Source organism: Diabrotica virgifera, chromosome 8 (genome assembly GCF_917563875.1).
Source record: "Diabrotica virgifera virgifera chromosome 8, PGI_DIABVI_V3a".
In the NCBI taxonomy this organism is placed as follows: domain Eukaryota; kingdom Metazoa; phylum Arthropoda; class Insecta; order Coleoptera; family Chrysomelidae; genus Diabrotica; species Diabrotica virgifera.
This window is the reverse complement of record NC_065450.1, coordinates 144768854-144789474: the sequence shown is the minus strand read 5'-3', so window position 1 is coordinate 144789474 and position 20621 is coordinate 144768854. Positions and strand designations below refer to the sequence as shown.

At 31.4% G+C, this 20621-nt stretch overlaps 2 protein-coding genes across 3 annotated transcripts in view; one reads left to right on the top strand and one right to left on the bottom strand.

Moving 5' to 3' along the window:
• LOC126889351 (SAGA-associated factor 29) overlaps positions 1 to 7358 on the top strand; it is a 63066-nt gene extending 55708 nt beyond the window's left edge. For both annotated transcript variants that reach the window (XM_050657594.1, XM_050657593.1), the window contains one exon: positions 146 to 7358. In XM_050657594.1, the coding sequence (XP_050513551.1) occupies positions 146 to 345 (200 nt within the window). In that variant the 3' untranslated portion in view covers positions 346 to 7358. The remainder of the gene's footprint in view (positions 1 to 145) is intronic.
• The window catches only part of LOC126889350 (lanC-like protein 3 homolog), a 228725-nt gene that overhangs the window by 92768 nt on the left and 115336 nt on the right, over positions 1 to 20621 (bottom strand). The window lies entirely within an intron of this gene.

Sequence of the window (20621 nt, the reverse complement as noted above, 5' to 3'; positions counted from 1 at the left end):
GCCCCGTTGACCCCCCGATCTGTATCTGCGCCTGCCTATGTATCTAGTAAGATGGCGCTTACTGTATATGTCGACAATATCTCTAACAAAATGGTAAACTGTAGACTTTAAATGTTTGTAATGTGTATGTATCTATTTATTTCAGTAATGGCGCTGTTTCCTCAAACTACTTGCTTTTATCAGGCTCTGGTAAACAAACCACCATCTACCCATATGGACGAGTACGAATTGTTGTTTGAAGATCCTAATTATACAGAAGGATATAGTCCACCTCATTCTGTTGTTCAGCGGTACGTTATCGCCTGTAAACAGAAGAACAAACAGGCGGGGCAAGGTACTAGTTGACAGTACGCCTCTGACAGTGGCATGTCTGACAATGAAGAGATTATGGAAGCCAGTGTCATAACAAACTGAGTAAAAAGATGGTAAAACAAATTTGATCGCGATGTACAATGCTTGATTGTAATATAAACTATGCTTTATTAGATACTACTATTGTACGATAATATACTTCCAATATAATATGAATATTTATAATTTACATAATAATATGTAGCTTAACATAACAGTGTATGGCTAAACAAATTATATTATAACATTCACATTTTAAGGTATGTTTAATTTCTTAAACATATAATTATAAACTATATAATAGTTATCAGTATTGACTTCTACATATTTCTTCTTCTTCTTTTTCGTTCTTGTATGTAGGCTTTAAAGCCTGTTTCTTCTTCAATATTAGCCTCCTAAATTGTGTAAGTTATCGCACCATCTTTCTAATGTACATACAGTAGAGCCCCGCAAATCCGAACCCGGCTAATCCGAACGTTCGGCAAATCCGAACCAACGGAAAGTGAAAAAAATTAAAAAATTCAAGACAAAAACTTAAAAACATGTTTATTATACAGAGTAAAACCAGAAAATTGAACAATCTAGGATTAATAGGTCTTTGACTCGGTCACTTTCTTTTGACGCATGGAGGTGTTGTAGCGAATTGACGCAGCGATATTAAACCATTTACGCATACACATTACATCGACAGGTAAAGCAGCAGAGTTCTGCTCCATGTAACGTAGAGCCACACCCAGAGCTTTAGTGGCATCTAGTGTGACACTCGATATGGCAGATAAACTTTTTCCTCGCTTTCTTCATCTTCATTAGAGTTGCCTTGAGGTTGAACCAAGTCTACAATGTCTTCATCCGTAAGTTCTTGGTGCCCATTGTCGCCTGCTTCAATTCAGCTGTATAGACACTTCCTTCTTTGTTTTCTCATCCTGTTTTTGTACGACTTCTAGGAGGTCATTTTATAATGAAGAGTGGAAAAATGAAGCTTCTTTAAATTGTAAATCTAGCCAGCGAATAAGCGAGTCAACACAAATAATGACACTGGCCTGCATCAGTGACATCAATCTGAGATGGGTGGAAGAGACAAAAAGTGAGACAGGTGCAACGACTCAAAATCAACGACAACGAAAGCTTTGGATTATTAGTTAGGCTAATTTTCGGATAATCCGAACTTTTCGGAATCCGAACAGGCTGTTCCCCCAATTAGTTCGGATCTGCGGGGTTCTACTGTATTCATAATAAATACTTCATTTACGCTTGTCTCTCTGTTCATTTCTAAGAGTCAAATCCATTATATTCCATATTTCTTGGTTTGTTTCTCTATTCTTAGTATGTCTCATATTTTCGTACAAAAACCATTATAGTACTTCCTCTCTTTTCCCATGCATGAAATTATTCACGAATTACTTTTATACTAGATCTCTTTTTAACCCATAGAAACTAGTAACGCAAAATTAAGCAGCTTTTCCAGAGAAATCACAAAAAGTTAAACAAGGATAAACAATACAGAATGTCTTTGATAGCTTATAAATTTTGACGTTTATAATTTTCAATGACAGTGACAGTTTATTGGTTTATGTGCATTTATTGTTTATTTGGTTTTATAAATCAATAAAGTTTTATTTTTTATCAATACAGTTTAATTGGATGTATATTTATAAAAAATAAATATAATATTTCAGTTAAACAAAGGAAGAGTTGCAATACTGACTTTTGGGTTCCCAGACAAAGACGAGTATTAGTAATATCGTAGTGTTGATCACTCAATTTGTGAAAAATTTGGACTTTTATCACTATTTCAAAGGTACGATATATTAAAAATATTAATAATTTATTTAAATTCACTCGATAGTTTTGTATTTCTCAACCTTAGGTAATATTAAATCTTCTTAACAATATTAACTTTTTTGTTGTGACTGTTTTTAAATTTATTTATCACCGTTCTATATTTAGCTTTATATGTCTTATCTTTATGTTTAATGTTGAGTCCATTAATCTCCTCAATAGCGAAAAAATATTAAACACTTCAATAAAACAACTTTATAAAATACGTTCACGGGATAATAGCCATTTCATAATTATTACCACTAACACACTGACAGTACGTATCAATGATCTATACATCGACGTACGTTTCATTTTATTTTTTGATTTCACTTGTTTGAAAATGAATCGTGACGCATGGGAAAAGTTAGAATGGAAGAACTATATCAAAAAATTTCGCTTGCATATATAGATCAACATAGTTTTGCAGATTTTTATAGCTTTCTTTGTATTATTCTACACATTTCTCTTTATTTCGTCATGTTCTTAGGTTATCTGATAATACAGGGTGGTTGATTAGTAGGGTAAAGCTCAATAGCTCCGCTTTAGTAATAAATAGCAATAAAAGTTAATAACAAAAATTTTAGCCACCTTTGAGCTTCAAATTACAAAATTAGTTAGAATGTTACAGGGTGTTCGATAACACAGTGGCAGCCCTAACTTATGTTTTTTTAAATGGAACACCCTATATTTTATTTTATATTCGAAATCCTGTTAACTTCTCCATCACAAAAATATAAAGGTTTGTTATGTTATACAGGGTATTTACAAAGTTATAACCAATTTTGTATGAAAATCGTAACAAGTTCAACTCCCTGTATAAATAAAAATAAGCACTGGTTTATTAATGCCATATTTTTTTATTTATTGTCAAAATTTTTAAGAATTATTGATATTGCTAATTTTCTTTATATCAACTACAGGGTGAGTCAAAACGCAAGTACATTATTTTCTCAGTAATGTTAAATGGAACACCCTGTATTTTATATCATTATTGAAAAGTAACATTAACGTACTTTAATTTTTATATAACATTCCCTATGCCCAAATTTATTAGTTTTCGATATATTTTCATTTTCAGAGCAAATTATTTTAGGTGTTTAAATTTATCTAAATTTTAAGTAAGCCATGACTGAATTGACAATTGAAGATTACCAATTTTATTATTTAATATAGATTACATTTTACAAACAAAAACACAACCACTACATGCAACATTTTTGAAACAATTAAAAGCTATCTTTTTATGTAAATGCAACAAATAAACAAAGAAAATTAGTAATAAATTTTACAAAAGAACACACAAACACAAAATACAATATTTTGTGAAGACAATTAAACACTACTTTTGTATGTAAATGTAACAATGTAACAAATAAAGAACGAAACATAATTTATCAGTAATACATTTTGCAAAAAAACATGTTTGAAAAAATTAGAAGCTACTTTTAATAAAATATTTTTAATATTTAATTACATAATGTGTTCAAAATTATCTCCTAACACATTTATGTACGCCTAAAAACGATCATTGAATGAGCTACTTACTCTACGGAGCATTTGTAAATTAACACATCGAAATACACTTTGTATTCTATTTTTCATCTCATCCCTTGTTGTTGGAGGTATTTTATAAACTTCATTATTAACGTAACCCCAAAAAAATCAGTCCAGTTTATTAAATTCTGGTGATTTGGGTGGCCACGCTACTGGTCCAATGAAAAATGAAAATATCTCGAAAACTAATAAATTTAGACATCGGGAATGTTATCTAAAAATTAAAGTACGGTAATGGTACTTTTCAATAGTGATATAAAATACAGGGTGTTTCATTTAAAATTACTGAGAAAATAATGTACTTGCGTTTTGACTCACCCTGTATTTGATATAAAGAAAATTAGCAATATCGACCATTCTTGAAAATTTTGACAATACGTTAAAAAATATGGCATTAATAAACCATTGTTGTTTTGCTTATTTTTATTTATACAGGGAGTTGAACTTGTTACGATTTTCATATAAAATTGATTATAACTTTGTAAATACCCTGTATAACATAACAAACCTTTATATTTTTGTGATGGAGAAGTTAACAGGATTTCGAATTTAAAATAAAATATAGGGTGTTCCATTTAAAAAAACATAAGTTTGGTCTGCCACTGTGTTACCCTGTAAAATTCTAACTAATTTTGTAATGTGAAGCTCAAAGGTGGCTAAAATTTTTGTTATTAACTTTTATTGCTATCTATTACTATAGCGGAGCTATTGAGCTGTACCCTACTAATCAATCACCCTGTATATTGCTTTTTCTTAAAGTCTAAATTGTACATTACATAACTTTTAATATTATAGATAGTATGATAAGTAGTTCATGTAAGTAGTATGCCCAGGAACATTTAACCATATAAAGTAACTGAGAATAGTGACTTTTCCATCACACAGCTAGAGCTATAACACAGTTTCAAAATTATATTCACTAAGTTCTCAGAATTGTAAATACGTTCAAATGACATTCTGGTCAGGTTAATGATTCGTCGTAGGATAACTGGTTGTATTAGTTAAGGTATCTAATAAAATATATTCAATATAATCAATATTTCGTTTGACGAATATTTGTATCAATAGTGCATGTCTTACATTGTCAAAGGCCTTTTGGTAATCAATGAAGCAAATGAAAACATCTTTTCTTTGGTCGTAGCATTTCGGTACCAACAACTTCACTATAAAAAAGTGCGACTCTTTTTGTTTCTTCGTTGACTCAAAAAGTGGCGATATAGTAAAGTATACAGGGTGTTTCATTGGGAAACGGAAATACTTTAATGGCGAATAGAGTTTACCGAGCCGGTTCTAGATATACTACATTTTTTGCCCTACCGACTTTTATAACCGAGTTACAGGGTGTTTTATCGATTTTGCCCATTTCTTTCCTAAGCCATAACTTTAGAACCACCCTGTATATTTTTTTGATATTTGGGACACGTATGTCTCATTCAAAACCCAAACGACCGACATACTAACCATAAGAAAAATCCAGGTCCGGATTAACAAAAAATTATAAAGTAATTGTGACCTTAAAACCCTGTATATTCAAATTTTGAAAATCTGTTTGCATATTTGAAAAGAGCACAAAAAAGTAAGTTTAATGGTTCGCTTCCATTTTTCGGCCAGACAATTTTATGACTTTAATTTTGAAATTATATTGAATTTTTTAAGAACTCTGACATTAAAAAGCAGATATTATTAATTTTTAGTTATAAATTATCAAAGTTAATGAATAAGTACTCATTTTAAAAATATTCAATACCTATTTACCACATTGGAACGACCCAATTACCAATGACAAGAAAAATCTAGGTCCCGATTAACAAAAAAATATAAAGTAATTGTGACCTTGAAACAACACCCTGTATATTGAAATTTTGAAAATTTGTTCGCGAATTTTAAAGAGCATCAAAAACTGCGTTAAATGGTGCATGTCAAATTTTTGTGCAGATAATTTAATTACGGCAATGTTGAAATCACATTGATTAATTCTGCCAAGGTCACAAGAAGCTGTCAGAAAAATGAAGAACAATCCCAATGTAATTAGAAAACCGATTCGAAATCTTTTAAAGCGAGCAAGGAAAAGCATCGAACAAAATGGCGCACATTTTGAGCAACTGTTATAGTTCAAATATTTTTAATTTATGTTAAATTGTTGAATTGTTTAAACGATTTTTTTAGATATAGCTGTTTTTTAATTCTCTACTAAATCATTAAAATATTGCAATTCTCGCAATTCTAATTTGTAATGATGTGCATACAGCTACAAATCCAGAGAATCCATGAAGCCAGCGAAGTAAATAAGTATTAAGTATTTTTAAAATAAATATTGATTCATTAACATTAAATAATTACTATAAAACTGGTTTTTAATCTCAGAGTTCTTTAAAATTTCAATTTAATTTCAAAATTGATGTAATTAAATCAACGGCGAAAATTGGGTCGTTCCAATGTGGTAAATAAGTATTGATTATTTTTAAAATGAGTATTTATTCATTAACTTTAATAATTTATAACTAAAAGTTAATAATACCTGATTTTTAATGTTAGAGTTCTTAAAAAAATCAATATAATTTCAAAATTAAAGTCATGAAATTGTCTGGCCGAAAAATTGAAGCAAACTATTAAACTTACTTTTTTGAGCTCTTTTCAAATATGCAGATTTTCAAAATTTGAATATACAGGTTGTTGTTTTAAGGTCAAAATTACTTTATAAATTTTTGTTAATCCGGACCTTGATTTTTCTTATGGTTAGTATGTCGGTCGTTTGGATTTTGGATGAGGCATATGTGTACCAAATATCAAAAAAATATACAGGGTGGTTCTAAAGTCATGGCTTAGGAATGAAATGGGCAAAATCTATAAAACACCCTGTAACTCGGTTATAAAAGTTGGCAGGGCAAAAAATGTAGTATATCTAGAACCGGCTCGGTGACCTCTATTCACCGTTAAAGTATTTCTTTTTCCCAATGAAACACCCTGTATAACTACAGTCTTTAAATTTTTGAGAAACAAAACTTCTTATCTTCTTAAATTTCAGCCTTTCTTTTTAGCGATGAAAGAAGGTATATTACGTTTTTCTGAAATACTGCTTCTAAAATACTGTTTACTGAAATAGTGATTAGTGGACCGATGATATCGATATTTTTGGAGTTTTGTTGTTGATGTATCGCTTAAAGACATCGACAGTACTGTAAATATCTATGATTAAATGTTTATGTCACAACAGATAAAATCTGAATATTCAGGAAAGATGCAATATTTTCATTTGCGAACAAGAAAAATAATTACTATACTATGGATTTCACTAAACAGCTCAAAAATGTCGGAAATAAATGAGATTAGAAAATTGTTGAAACATGAAACTTAAATAAAATATAAAGTTAGGATGTTGTTAATTCCAAGCTTTTTCTGTACATATATATATTTTAGGGCTAAAATAATATTTTGTAAAACTGTAGTTTTCACAAGAGAGAAATAATTAAAAACATTTTGTAATTAAGATACAATATTTTCGTTTTATTTGACTTTTGTCTTTTTACTCAGTTTCAGTATGGTGTGGTAAATCAAAAATTACTTATGTATTTACTGTGTGGTATGTTAATTAAAATTTACATAATATGTATTTAATAAAGACATTTTCAATACATTATTTTTATTCCTTACTACAGTCGGAAAAATGAAAGAATACCCATGAACGATCACATCAATCACTTGTTTTGTATTTGCTGTCTTTTTCTATAACAAACGTTTGTTATTTATAGAAAGACAGCAAATTCAAAATAAATGATTGATGTGATGGTTAATGGGTAATCTTTCATTTTTCCGACTGTATTTAAGTTTAACTCCTGACAAAAATTTAAACTCGTTTAGCCTTGTAATCGGGCGAGTTATATCTAATTTTCATTCAATTTTATAAATTGGTGTAATAATTACTGAAAATTTGAATCGGTCCGTTGCACAGTGGTTCCAAATGCTGAAAACATGGTCATGAGGCGAAAAAAGTCCTCTCCTAGTGATTTTAATGTTTACAGTTGTTTTATCATATATCGTAGAGTCGTATTACTCAGGTATTGGGACCGTGCAAGTTCGGAAGATCGACACCTGGTTTCATAGCTCGGCAACATTTTTAGCACTTTCAATTATATTGGCCAATTATATTAGTCCTGGTTATTGGATAATTGTCAACGGCCGTAGCCCAAAAAATAATAAGAAGGAAAAGTAAGATTGAGGTTATGTTATTAAAGGCCGGTTTCACAAAGTAAAGTTAACTTGTGGTTAAGAGATAACCTCAAAATTACCCCAAAATATGCGTTTCAGTTTCATAATTGTTACCTTTTTGGGTATACCCATAAGGATAACCTACTCCAACCTCTAGTTAAAAATTCTGTGAGTTAACCATACTTCACCGTTGACCTGAAACTAAAACGCATATTTTGGGGTAAACTCTGGTTATCTCTTAGCCACAAGTTAACTTACTTTGTGAAACCGGCCGTAAAAGGTAAACATTTTACTACAAGCAAAGTACCATTAATTAAATTCACTTTAATAATTGCATATCATATCAATATTGTGTAGCAACATACATATTATTATAATTTTTACAATTTATAACACATAATTTGCGAAAGCCAATTTTCTTCAATGACAGTAGGTATGGAATATACGTCAATTTGACAATTTCAATTAACAATATGAATAATTTATTTAAGAAATATAGTTAAGAAAGTTGCAAGATTTGTCCGCTATACGCGCACGATCGTTTCTCGTACCCCCTCCAAATACTTGCACACAGCGAATAAGGATCAGACTGGATGTATTCTGGTTCATAGCTCAGGAACAAGTGAGCCATGTCCGAGGTTCTTTTGGCCTGCAGAGAAAGTAAAAAAGAATGCGTATACTGAAAACGATGTAACACGTTTTGTAGTTTATCAATTTTATCGCTGTAAAGCAGATTCTTCTTTTTTAAGTATGTAGTAATGTACGATGTTAGTTAACTTAAGATTTAGTAACAATAAATGCCTTAAATTTGTTAATGCATAAATAGTGAAAATATACTTGAAATAATCAAAATTTTGTAAATATACATTCAAAAAGTACAAAATTCTGTTTAAATTCTGCGACTAATGTTTAAAGATACAGAATCACTTTAGTTTAGCTGCCTATAACTGCCTATGCATTGCTGGCAGTTGTTTGAATAGAAAAGTGGGAAATGAAGCACATTACATGATTCTAGTGATTTTTAAGTATGTATGAGTGGTTGTACATAAGTAATAGGTTCTGAATATTGTACTTCATAAAGGGAATGTATTAGCAATCAGCAATTTCAAAAGTCCCTTATAATATAAAATTTTAAACAAATACGCGTTTAAAATAAAATTTTCGAATTTATTTCGGCCACATTAGATCTGCCATTTTGTTTTTTAGAAAAAATAATGTCAGATTCGTAATCAGCGATGCCAAAAACCTTTAGGAACGAAAGTAATTCTGAAGTGTATAGACACTATACGCTTTTAAAGGTTCATGACCACGTTTTCAGCATTTGGAACCACAGTGCGTTGGTCGGAGCATATTTCAAACATTACTAAAAGAGCGAATAGTACATTATACCTACTTAATAAGACTGTTACAAAAATATCCTATTCGTTTGTATAAAACTTACGTCCGACCCCTACTGGAGTACTGTGGAACAGGTTGGTGCCCAGAATTAGTGCGCGATAGAACTTTTCTCGAAAATATCCAAAAGAAAGCCACCAAAGACTTTCTTTAGCAGGGTTACCAACTTTCGAAACTCCTCGACTCCGTGATGACTTAATTATCACCTTCCGAATTTTAAAGTATGGATATGGAAATTTTTAATTAAAAACATTTTTTGGACACCTTATACACCCCTTCAAACGAGGTATCCCGTGACATTGGTTTGTATTTAAAACAATCATCGATTACGTCATTACGCCATTATTGATGAAGTAATGTCTAACATATAATATACAGTAGGTATACCGAATTGATGGCAATTGAAACACTAAAAATTGAAGTATTTTAAGATTTTTTAAAGTCGTCTGTTTCTGAAATACCTAATAAATATACAGTAGAACCCCGATTATCCGTGTGCGGATTATCCGGGCTGCGGATTATCCGTGCTATAATTTTCTATTACTTAAATTGCATTTTGAGGTTTTATCAAAATAGCGTCACTGTAGATCACTCGACGGAAACTCTATACGCGGATAGGAAGACTCATAATGAAAGATTTATTTTTTCTGTTGTCTTTTTATGGTAGGGCAATATGTATGGATATACGTACATATGTATTACAATAAGAAATAAATGTTCGGATTATCCGTGCTTTTCAATTATCCGTGCCAACGTCCGGTCCCGAGGAGCACGGATAATCGGGGTTCTACTGTATTCCATACTTTTGCGTCATACTTTATAAACATACACACACTTTTTATCTTGGACATTATTTTTTATTTTCACGATCATATTATATTTGTAAATGTTTTCGTATCTTCAATAATTAACGAGAACATTACGGTGCTACTCAAAACATATTATCTGTAAAATAAGTAATTACCTGTTTTTAACATAGAAATTTTCCTCGTTTAATACATCATTATACATTAAATTATTATGATGTACATTAACTTTCTAAACCTTTACCAATAATTACTATACTGCATACCGTCTGTTTAGTTTTACTGCAAGATGCTAATTTTGTATTAATTATTAAAAATTAAGACTTAATAATTTGCATTATTGTAGGTTCGAAAATAAATTAATTTTTTTATTGTAGGTACATATATACACTATCCAAAAAAATCTGAGCCTAAATAGTTAGCCGTTTGATAGTTGTTTATGCCCTAAGTATTAACACATTTTTTTATTTAGCTTAATGCCTCGACAACTAATGGCCATTGGCATGGCACAGTTTATTTTGCAATCAGATTCCTAGTGTAGTGTGTGTTGAGTAAAGGTCTTGTTACTTTGAAAAGTCGACTTCATTGTCTTTACAAAGAGACGCTAATTGTATCCCAACGTCTGCGATCCCTCCGGTGAGTACCGATCCCACAATGATAGAAACTATTTTCACTAATTAATTTTTAATAAATGCAAAATTTCCTATCTTTGATGAGATTCGAACTCACGACCCCTGAATCAAAGGTAGGCTCTTTTACCACTGAGCCACAGAGGGGGGTTTACAATATCACACTTATTTTTGTCCTCAAATATTAGTATACAATGTATATGTCATATTATGCAACGAGCATTGAATGATGGTCATTATGATGCAAGTATGACGGATACGAGCATCATAATGACAATTAAATGCAAGTTGTATACCTATATGATTTTTTCCATGCTCATTCACAACAAAAAATATTCAAAATTTATTTTATGACACAAATTAAGTAGTTGTTTGATTAAATTAATTATTTTGTTGATCAATTTATATTTTGAATATTACAATAATTAAAATAAATTTTAGGGTAAATATCTCTATCCTATCAAAGCGTATGCATTTGACTTGACATTGCGCCTGTGCCATCTTAGAGATGAATGTTGTCTGGTTACATCAGTTTGATCCTCTCTTCCATATCAGTGGTTTGATTTGTGTTGTGTCATTTATTGCGCAAATCGCGCGATGTATAGTATGGTATAACTAGACCCAAACCCAGACATCCAAAGTGAAAGTTATCCTCTAACACCAAATTGTTCTATATGGTCCACATAATGTTCAGAAAAAAGTCACACCATTTTGAGCGTCGGGTTTGGGGGTGGGGAGAGGGGGGAGAAATCGGTAAATTAATAGTTTTTTTAAGTTTTTCGTCAATATTTCTAAAACTATGCGGTTTAGCATGAACAACGTTCTAAACAAAAATGTTCTACATTAAATTTTAAATAAAAAAGGCCCTATGCATAATCCTTGTAAAATGAACGGTTCCAAAGTTACGGAGGTAGTATTCGCACCGTGCGTCTCCCCTCTATTTACAGTCACGTGACAAGCTGTCAAATTTTGTAAGGACGTTTTAACATTGAGTCTTATGGGATTATTTTGTTAAACTTGAATATTTTATTTTGTAGTGATAATAACCGAAACAATTGTTAGAATTCATTAGTTATTTATAGTGTAATTTACAGTGCAACAAAAATATTTTCTTTTTCGTTAATAAAGATTTATTGACATAAACTACGATAGTGAGGTAATGTATATGTTACAGTTCAAGTTGATTCTCAGTTAGAGTTGACTTTTCCTAGTTTGAGTCAACTCCAACTGAAACGAGCAGTAAAAGTTTATTTGAAAAATTTAAATCAACTTTTACTAGTTGAAGTTGACTCTTCCTAACTCTTGTTAGTAAAAGTAGATTATACAATTTATACGAGTAGGTATAATCTCACGTGCATTTTTGAACAGTGTGCGTCTCTTTGTTTTGACCGTTTCAACTACTTATTAGTCCAGCCTGTAACGTCGCCCCCGTTAGGTAAATTATTCTGATTCGATTTTTTTTGCACAAACTTACTCAAACAAATACATCCTTATAACAAATACACAGTGTCAGGCGGTACCGCGGTCGAAAAATTGTTTTCCACCTACCTCTACCGAAAGTATACTTTTCCGGACCTGATTGTAGGGAGCAAAGTTGTACTTTTCCTCCCTAGGGAGGAAAAGTAAAAGTGACGTCATGGTATTTCATTCATGAAATATAAGTTATTGACGCTCTGTACAATATCTATTTTCTATTACGTAAGTATCTACACATTTTAACGTTTATTTATAAAACACCCTGTTTTTTGCAGAATGGTAAAAAACAGTAAATTGTTATTTTGATTTAACAACGTTTACATTAATAATTTGACTTATATTTGACAGTTGACAGTTATATTGTACCTACTTGTTAGTTTAATTTTAATAAATTTTGTTGGTTAGTTACATAAATAAATTAAGTAAAAATGAAAAAATGACTTGTTATTTGAGGAAGGTGAAAAAACCATATGTATAACATGGGAGTAAAGTGCCTTTTCCTCCTTTGAATGATTACTGCCCTCCACTACACGTCGGGCAGTAAACTTCATTCTCGGGAGGAAAAGTAGCACTTTCCTCCCTTGTTATACAAATAGCTATTAACCAATTTTTGTTAACCAAATTCACAAAAATAATTCTTATCTGCTCTACCTCATATTATGTATAAGTTTTTATTGTGTGAAAATTGTAAATATAGATAGCAGTACATGAAGGGTTTAAAGTGTGCCTGAAGTAATAATGGATTTTAAATGGGATTTACTTTTTCGCACTGTTTTTTAGCACACTTTTATATAATCAAATATCCTTAACTTTCGCCTTGTCATGGTGATGACAAGTGAGCAATAAATTACAAAAAAAGTTTTGACAGCTTTGTGGTTTGACAGAAGTTTGAATTTTTAAATGTCAAAGTTCTAAAAAATTGTAAAATTGGAATGTGTATTTCAGTGACGAAGAGTTGCAGTTTTTTTATTTGTTTTTTGGTAGATAAAATATTGTATGAAACTGTGCGTGAAGTACTTTTTGCGCACTTAGGCGATGTATAGCACTCGGTCCGCTCGTGCTCTAAACATCGCGTCTGTGCGCAACAAGCATACTTCACGAACTGTTTTATAAATAACTAAGTATTTCACTCCGGACGAATTTTTTTAGATTATTTTGGTCATTCGGAGCAAAAAAGATCTCTTGTGATTTTTCTCTAAAATTAATAGTTTTCGAGTTATACGCGATATAAAATTTGAAAAATGCGAAATGACCATTTTTAAGGCTTAATAATTCGATTAAAAACTATTATTATGAAAGTCAGAAAGTCACCTAATCAAAGTTTAAAGCCCCGCCCTACAAGATCCTGAAGAAATTTTTGTCATTATTTTATTACTAGGCTGTTCATTTTTTTAAATATACCATTTAAACATACACAACGCGCCCTTACAAACTTTCAAAAAACCGCCACCATGAGCAGGTCGGTAGATATTGCTTTGACACTTTGTTAGCGAATAGTATAAATTTGTCCAAAAAAAGGCCTAACCCAAACATCCAAAGTAAAAGTTTTCCTCCAACACCAAATTATTCTATATGGTCCACATATTAGTTCAATAAAAAGTTACACCATTTTGAACTTCCGTTTTGGGGGGGAGATGGGGGATGGGGGCAAATTTTAAAGAACCGCTCGGATTAAGATGACATTTGGCATACACATAGCTAACATGTCAAACAAAAAAAAAGTGATATCTCTTGTGTTATGAATGTTGTTGAAATGTTGAATTTATTTCCTATTGTTTTAAGTTTCTCGGATAGTCCTTTTATGTATGGTATTGATATTTTCCTCGTATTATTTCTTGTGAATGTTGTAGGATCCCGTTCTATGTTGTTCTGTTCCATTCGATCCAATCTTGACAATTCCTTATTTATAAACGATAAAGGATAATCATTTTTTAATAAAACAGATGTTAATAATTGTTTTTCTTCTAAAAATGAATTTTCGCTAGAACAAGTAATTTTGGCTCTATCATATAAGGATGTTATGATTCCCTTTTTAACGTTGATGTTGTGATTTGATTTGTAATTGAGATATCTGTTGGTATGTGTTGGTTTTCTATACACTTGAGTCTCATATCCAGTATTTTTTACTAAGCAACAACATTTTTGTTTATGTTAATAGTATTTTGTATTTTGACAACGGCACCCGATTTGGGCGTCGAAACGTTAATAAAAATCATTTTTTAATAATATTGTGGCTTATTTCTCATTATAAATAGTTAAAATTGTAAAAATGCCACAAGAAAATAGCTTCAGAACAACAGTATTTTCTTTGATTTGTATAGACTTATAAATTGTAAAGATTATATTCGTAGATATATGATATAATTCGTAAATCATTTTTTTTTCGATTATATCCAAAAAAAACGTCAAAATAACTGTCAAAGTCGTGTTCGTTTTTTGGAGTTCGTCCCAAAGAATGATTAATTTTGGCAGTGTTTTGGTACATTCCGGCCTTCTTTCCACGTGCAGAGTGTTATCAATAGTTTCTGTTTTGTGGTACTTTGTGGAAAACTAGAAGACAGCTTTGTTTTACAGAAAATGTCAGGTAACGGGGGCGGTCCTGGCCCGCCCTCGGTTAATTTAAATACTAATAATCAAATGAATAATAATGATAGTCAAATTAATGTTTCTTCAATGGATACAGTATCCTCAAATTTCGAAAAATATGACTTTGATAATAAATATGAACCGACGGATGCAAGTCCGTATCAGGTATTTTTGGAACATACCGATAAGAATCTTGGTCATCTTTTTCCTATCAGAATTGGCTTTTATTTACAACAAGTAATTGAATTAAGAAATGATGTTATTGATATTCATTCTGTAGGTTTAAAACGTGTTAAGGTAATTTTTAGAACATACAAAATCGCTAATTTATTAATTAATCACGAAATATTAACAAAAAATAAGTTGATTGCTTATATTCCAAAATTTTTCACGCATAAACGAGGTATAATACGCGGCGTTGATACCTTTTTTGCTGAAGAATACTTGAAAAAAGCAATTAATTCCATAGTTCCAGTGGCGGAAGTGAGAAGAATGAAACGAAAAGTTATAAACGCTGAAACCAAAAAAGAAGAATTTGTCAATAGACAATTGGTAGTAATAAATTTTAAAGGTAATAAAATTCCGTCCTTTATTAATATAAATATGGTTAATTTTCCTGTAGAACCATACATCCATCCCGTTGTTCAATGTGTAAAATGTTTACGTTACGGTCACAATATCGTTCAATGTAAAGGCAAATCACGTTGTTCTCTATGTGCAAATGAGCATTCTTCCGCTGAATGTAATTCCGAGTTGCAAATGTGCGTTCACTGTAAATCTTCTGATCATCCTTCAATTTCAAGAGACTGCCCAATGTATAAAAAACAACAAGACATAAAAAAAGTAATGGCTTTCGAAAATAAAAGTTTTAAGGATGCCGAATTATCGATTAACAATCCAGCTTATGCCAAAATTAATACCAAAATAGGTTTGATATATTAAATAATCTTGAAAACTTTCCCGATTTAGCACCAGCAAACAAAACAATTTATTATGCTCCTTTAAAGAAACCAAAATCAAATTCAACCGCATTAGAATCAAAAACAATTAAAAGGCGAAGAACTGAGACTTCTTCTCAGACTCCAAGCACTAGTAATTCAGATTTAGAAAATTCCCATCAAAAAAGACAAATTTCTCTTCCCCCATATACACCCGCTCCACAACAGAATAATCTCATGTTTTGTCGAGATAAACTTATCTCACAGATATATTCATTAATTACAAATATAATTAATAATCAAGGAAAATTTGAATTAAATAAGATCAGGGACAATATCATTACAATATTCGATAATAATGAAGATAATTTAGAATCCATTCTCACAGATAGTGAAAATGGCTATTAAAAATATTACAGAAAAACTCACCATATTACAATGGAATTGTAGATCCATTTATAGTAACAAAGGCAGTCTTATGCATCATATTAACAACTACCATACAGATATAATAGTTCTATCAGAAATATGGCTCACATCCGGGCATCATTTTAGATTTAAAGGATATAACCTTATTAATAAATGTCGTGAAGATGGTTACGCTGGCGTAGGTATTTTCATCAGACAGGGAATAGATTACCAAGAATCCGAAATTAATAATAATTTCGATGACAGTATAGAAGCATGCGCAGTTTTTTTGAACAAAATTAATCTCTCATTAGTATCAATCTATAGATCATCAGATGTTAGAATAGAAATAAATGACTGGATCAACCTATTCCTTCAGTTTAATATTGCAAAAACTATTTTTCTGGGAGATTTTAATGCTCACCACGGCATGTGGGGGCCAATTGCAGACGACAGAAATGGTAGAATATTAGTGGAGGCCATGGATTATTGTGAAATAATTACATTAAATGACGGAACACCAACAAGAATATCCCCAACTAGTAATCATTCAGCCGTTGACTTAACTCTAACATCTCCCTTCTTAGACGACCGTATAGCTTGGTCAGTAGATTCAGATTCATTAGGTTCAGATCACTACCCAATAAATATAGAAATTCAAATCAATCCCTCCTCCTTTGTCATCAACCCATCAACAAAATGGAATGACTCTCGTGCTGACTGGTCTGTTTTTGGAAATATTTTTGAATTAGAAATTAGTGAGCTCAATAATTTAGATACGAATTCAAATTCAGTAGACAAAATCGAATTTTTCCTCAATGCAATCACAATCGCAGCATCGAAATCTATGCCTATTAAAAAATCTTTCACACCTTCCGTACCAAGACCTTATTGGTGGGATGAGGAATGTTCTGCGATTGTTAAAAAACGAAAAGAAGCTCTCAGCAAGTTTAAAAAACAAGGTAATTTTATCAATTATCTACAATATCAAAACATCTCTGCTAATGTCAAACGTACGTTTAAACTTAAACAAAAAAACAGTTGGAAAATGTTTTTGAATAAACTAAATAAAAACACTCCTCTGACTGAGATATGGAACACTGTAAGATCTATTTGCAATAAACACCATCAAAAAAGAAAACCACAATTAGACGAAAGCCTTATTCAAAAAGTTCTTGATACATTGGCTCCTTCATCTGCTGCAGGTCCAATTTTTAACGACAACATTAATCAATTTCACTTCCATCAAGACTCAGACACCCTTTCAAAAAATTTTAGCTTTTCGGAATTAGAATTAGCCTAAAAAAAATCAAAAAATACTGCACCTGGACATGACGGGTTCACTTATACGATAATAAATAAATTGCCTGAAAGTGGTAAACTTTTTCTATTAGAAATTTTTAATGATTGGTGGTTGAAACAAAAGTATTCAGATAGTCTTAAAAATATAATTGTGTGTCTTCTAGCGAAACCTAAGAAACCACCTGACTTACCTTCGTCCTACGGCCCTATTTCATTGTTATCGTGTATTACAAAAACTTTCGAAAGGCTTATAAAATTTAGACTCGACATTTTGTCGAAAACAGATCAATTTTACCAAAAAATCAGTATGGATTTCGTAGATGTATAGGTACAATTGATGCAATCTCCCATTTAGTTACAGATGCTCAATTGTGTCTATCAAAAAATAATTACATGTTGTGTCTTTTTGTGGACCTTAAAGGGGCTTATGATGTGGTAGATTTGGAAATATTATATTCAAAAATGGTAACGTTTGGTATCAATAAAAGAGTCTCTATAAATATTTTAAATTTGTTTGCTAATAGAAAAATATTTTTGCGAGATAGTCATAACGTTTTACATGGTCCAAGAGTACTTTACAACGGGCTTCCACAAGGCTCTATTTTTAATCCCCTTTTGTTCAACTTATACACTGCAGACTTGCATGATTTGGTGAGCGATGACATACAAATTATTCAATACGCGGACTATTTATGCATTTATGTCACCCATAATACCTACGATCGCTGCATGATAGACTTAAGACGTACTTTTGACAGGTTACAAAACTGGTTCGACGATATGGGTTTTAGTGTTTCACCAGAAAAGACAGCTGTGATGTGTTTCACAAGGCACAGATATCAGTTAGTCGATAATTTCTCTATAGGTAAATACACTACTCCTATCGTAAAAGAATATAAATATTTAGGTATAATTATAGATAGTAAACTTCTATGGACCAGTCACATTAAGTATGTCAAACAAAGATGTGAAAAGGGAATTAATCTTCTGCGCTTCCTCTCCAAACAGAGCTGGGGCGCGGATCAACAAATTTCCTTAATATTTTACAAGTCTTATATTAACTCGATTTTGGATTATGGGTGTACTCTCTATGGTTCTACCTCCAATACGAACCAACTTACTCTTGATCGAATACAATATAGAGCTCTGAAAATCTGTTTGGGAGCCATCTCATCTTCACCAAATCATGCCATTCTGGCAGAGTCTCAAGAACTTCCTCTTAGTTTTCGAAGACAGTTTTTAGCAAATAAAAGGCTATTAAAATATGGATGTTACAACAGTGATTTGATCGCAGAAATTAACTTTCTTGTAATTGAGAATTTGACAAATCATTATTGGAAAAAGAAAAACTCTCCTCCTTTGGCAGATGCATTTATTGATACAAACTTATTTCAAAATGATATTGTTAAACTTAATAAAATACCATTGTATGCACACAGTTTCGATTCTATAATTGACAAACCTATCACCATATTTCCTCGGTATTCAGATTGTAATATCTTAAACCAAGCCATGATAAAATCCATTGTGAATGGTCTCGGGTCGAACTTAACTAAAATATATACAGATGGGTCAAAAACGGAGCTAAATACAGGTTCGGCATTTTTTGTTTCAAACATAAATCATATTGAAAAGTACAGAATCTCAAATTATTGTTCCATTTTTACCGCCGAGTCCTTTGCTATTGAAAAAGCACTAAAATGGTGTGCAACTCAAACATGCACGAATGTGGCAATAATTTCAGACTCAAAATCAGCATTACAAGCTATTAGCGGTCACCCAATAAACCAATTCCGAAATGCCTTAATTTTGAACATTAAAAAATTAATTATGGATCTTAAACAAAATAATGTAACTGTTTCGTTTATTTGGACGAAAGGACATTGCGGAGTCGAAGGTAATGAAATTGCGGATATAGCCGCAAAAAGTAGTCACAGTTGCCACCATATTGACAAAGTATTTAATTTAAAAGATTTGAATAATGCTCTCAAACCTAATATCAGAAGGAAATGGGAAACTGATTACAAAAGAATTGCAAGTAAATCTACAAACCATTATTTCAGAATTCACCCTACACTTCCAAAAAACATTCCTCATTTCACCTTTAATTATAATAGAGCACACATGTCAGTATTGACTCGTTTAAAATTGAACCATGCTCGCTTTCCATCTCACTTATATAAAATTGGAATACTTAACTCCCCTGTCTGTAGTTGTGACAATATATCCATTGGTGATCTAAATCATATATTTCTAGAATGTTCTCTGAACTCTCAATCTTCTTCAATTCTGTATCAAGAACTAATTCATCACGAGTGTCCATTGCCACTAAATATTACAGCTCTCCTTTCTTCCTCAGATAAAGCGGTACTAGATTCCATCATTAATTTTATCAGAAATTCAAAAATAGCGGTATAGTTTAGAAATAGACAATATGAAATCATTTAATGTAATTAAGAATTTACATGTTTTGTGGCAAATAGATTTTGTCTGATGCCAGGATCTCACACACACACACAGAGCCATTTATCGACAAGTAGAATAAATGTTATAAATGTCTGTAATCACCGACGTGCCTTTTTTTCTGTCACATACAATTTAATGCGTTAGAAAGAAATCGAAAAACTGTGACGCACTAAAAGATGCTCATGAGAAAAAAAAATAGATACGCTGGGCTATACAGGGTGTGACCAATTTATACAAAGTTGGAAGACAAGTAACTGGGCGGTATTTGGCTGGATCTTGGGTGTTATTTTGATCCTTCGGTATTAAATGAGTGGTTCCCTGATTTAGAAATAATGGTGTTTCCTGCGGATTAGAAATAACATTATTAATTAGTGTTAATAAGCAATCATGAACACTCCAAAACTTCTTTTTTTTGACATACATTTTATTGCAATCTATTTTATACAAAATAATAAACAATATATATGAGTGTTAAGAAAGTGACCCAGTGAGTATTCACCCAGTGGTGAATACCTAAAAGAGTACAATAATAATTGAATTAATACAGTTATTAATAATTAATTGAATTAATTTGAATAGTACAATATTCTTAAACCAGAAGTTTTGAACTCCATCTGGTCCAGGAGATTTCCAGTTATGAAGCTCTTTGATAATATTTGAGACTTCTTCAGTGGTGAAGGGTT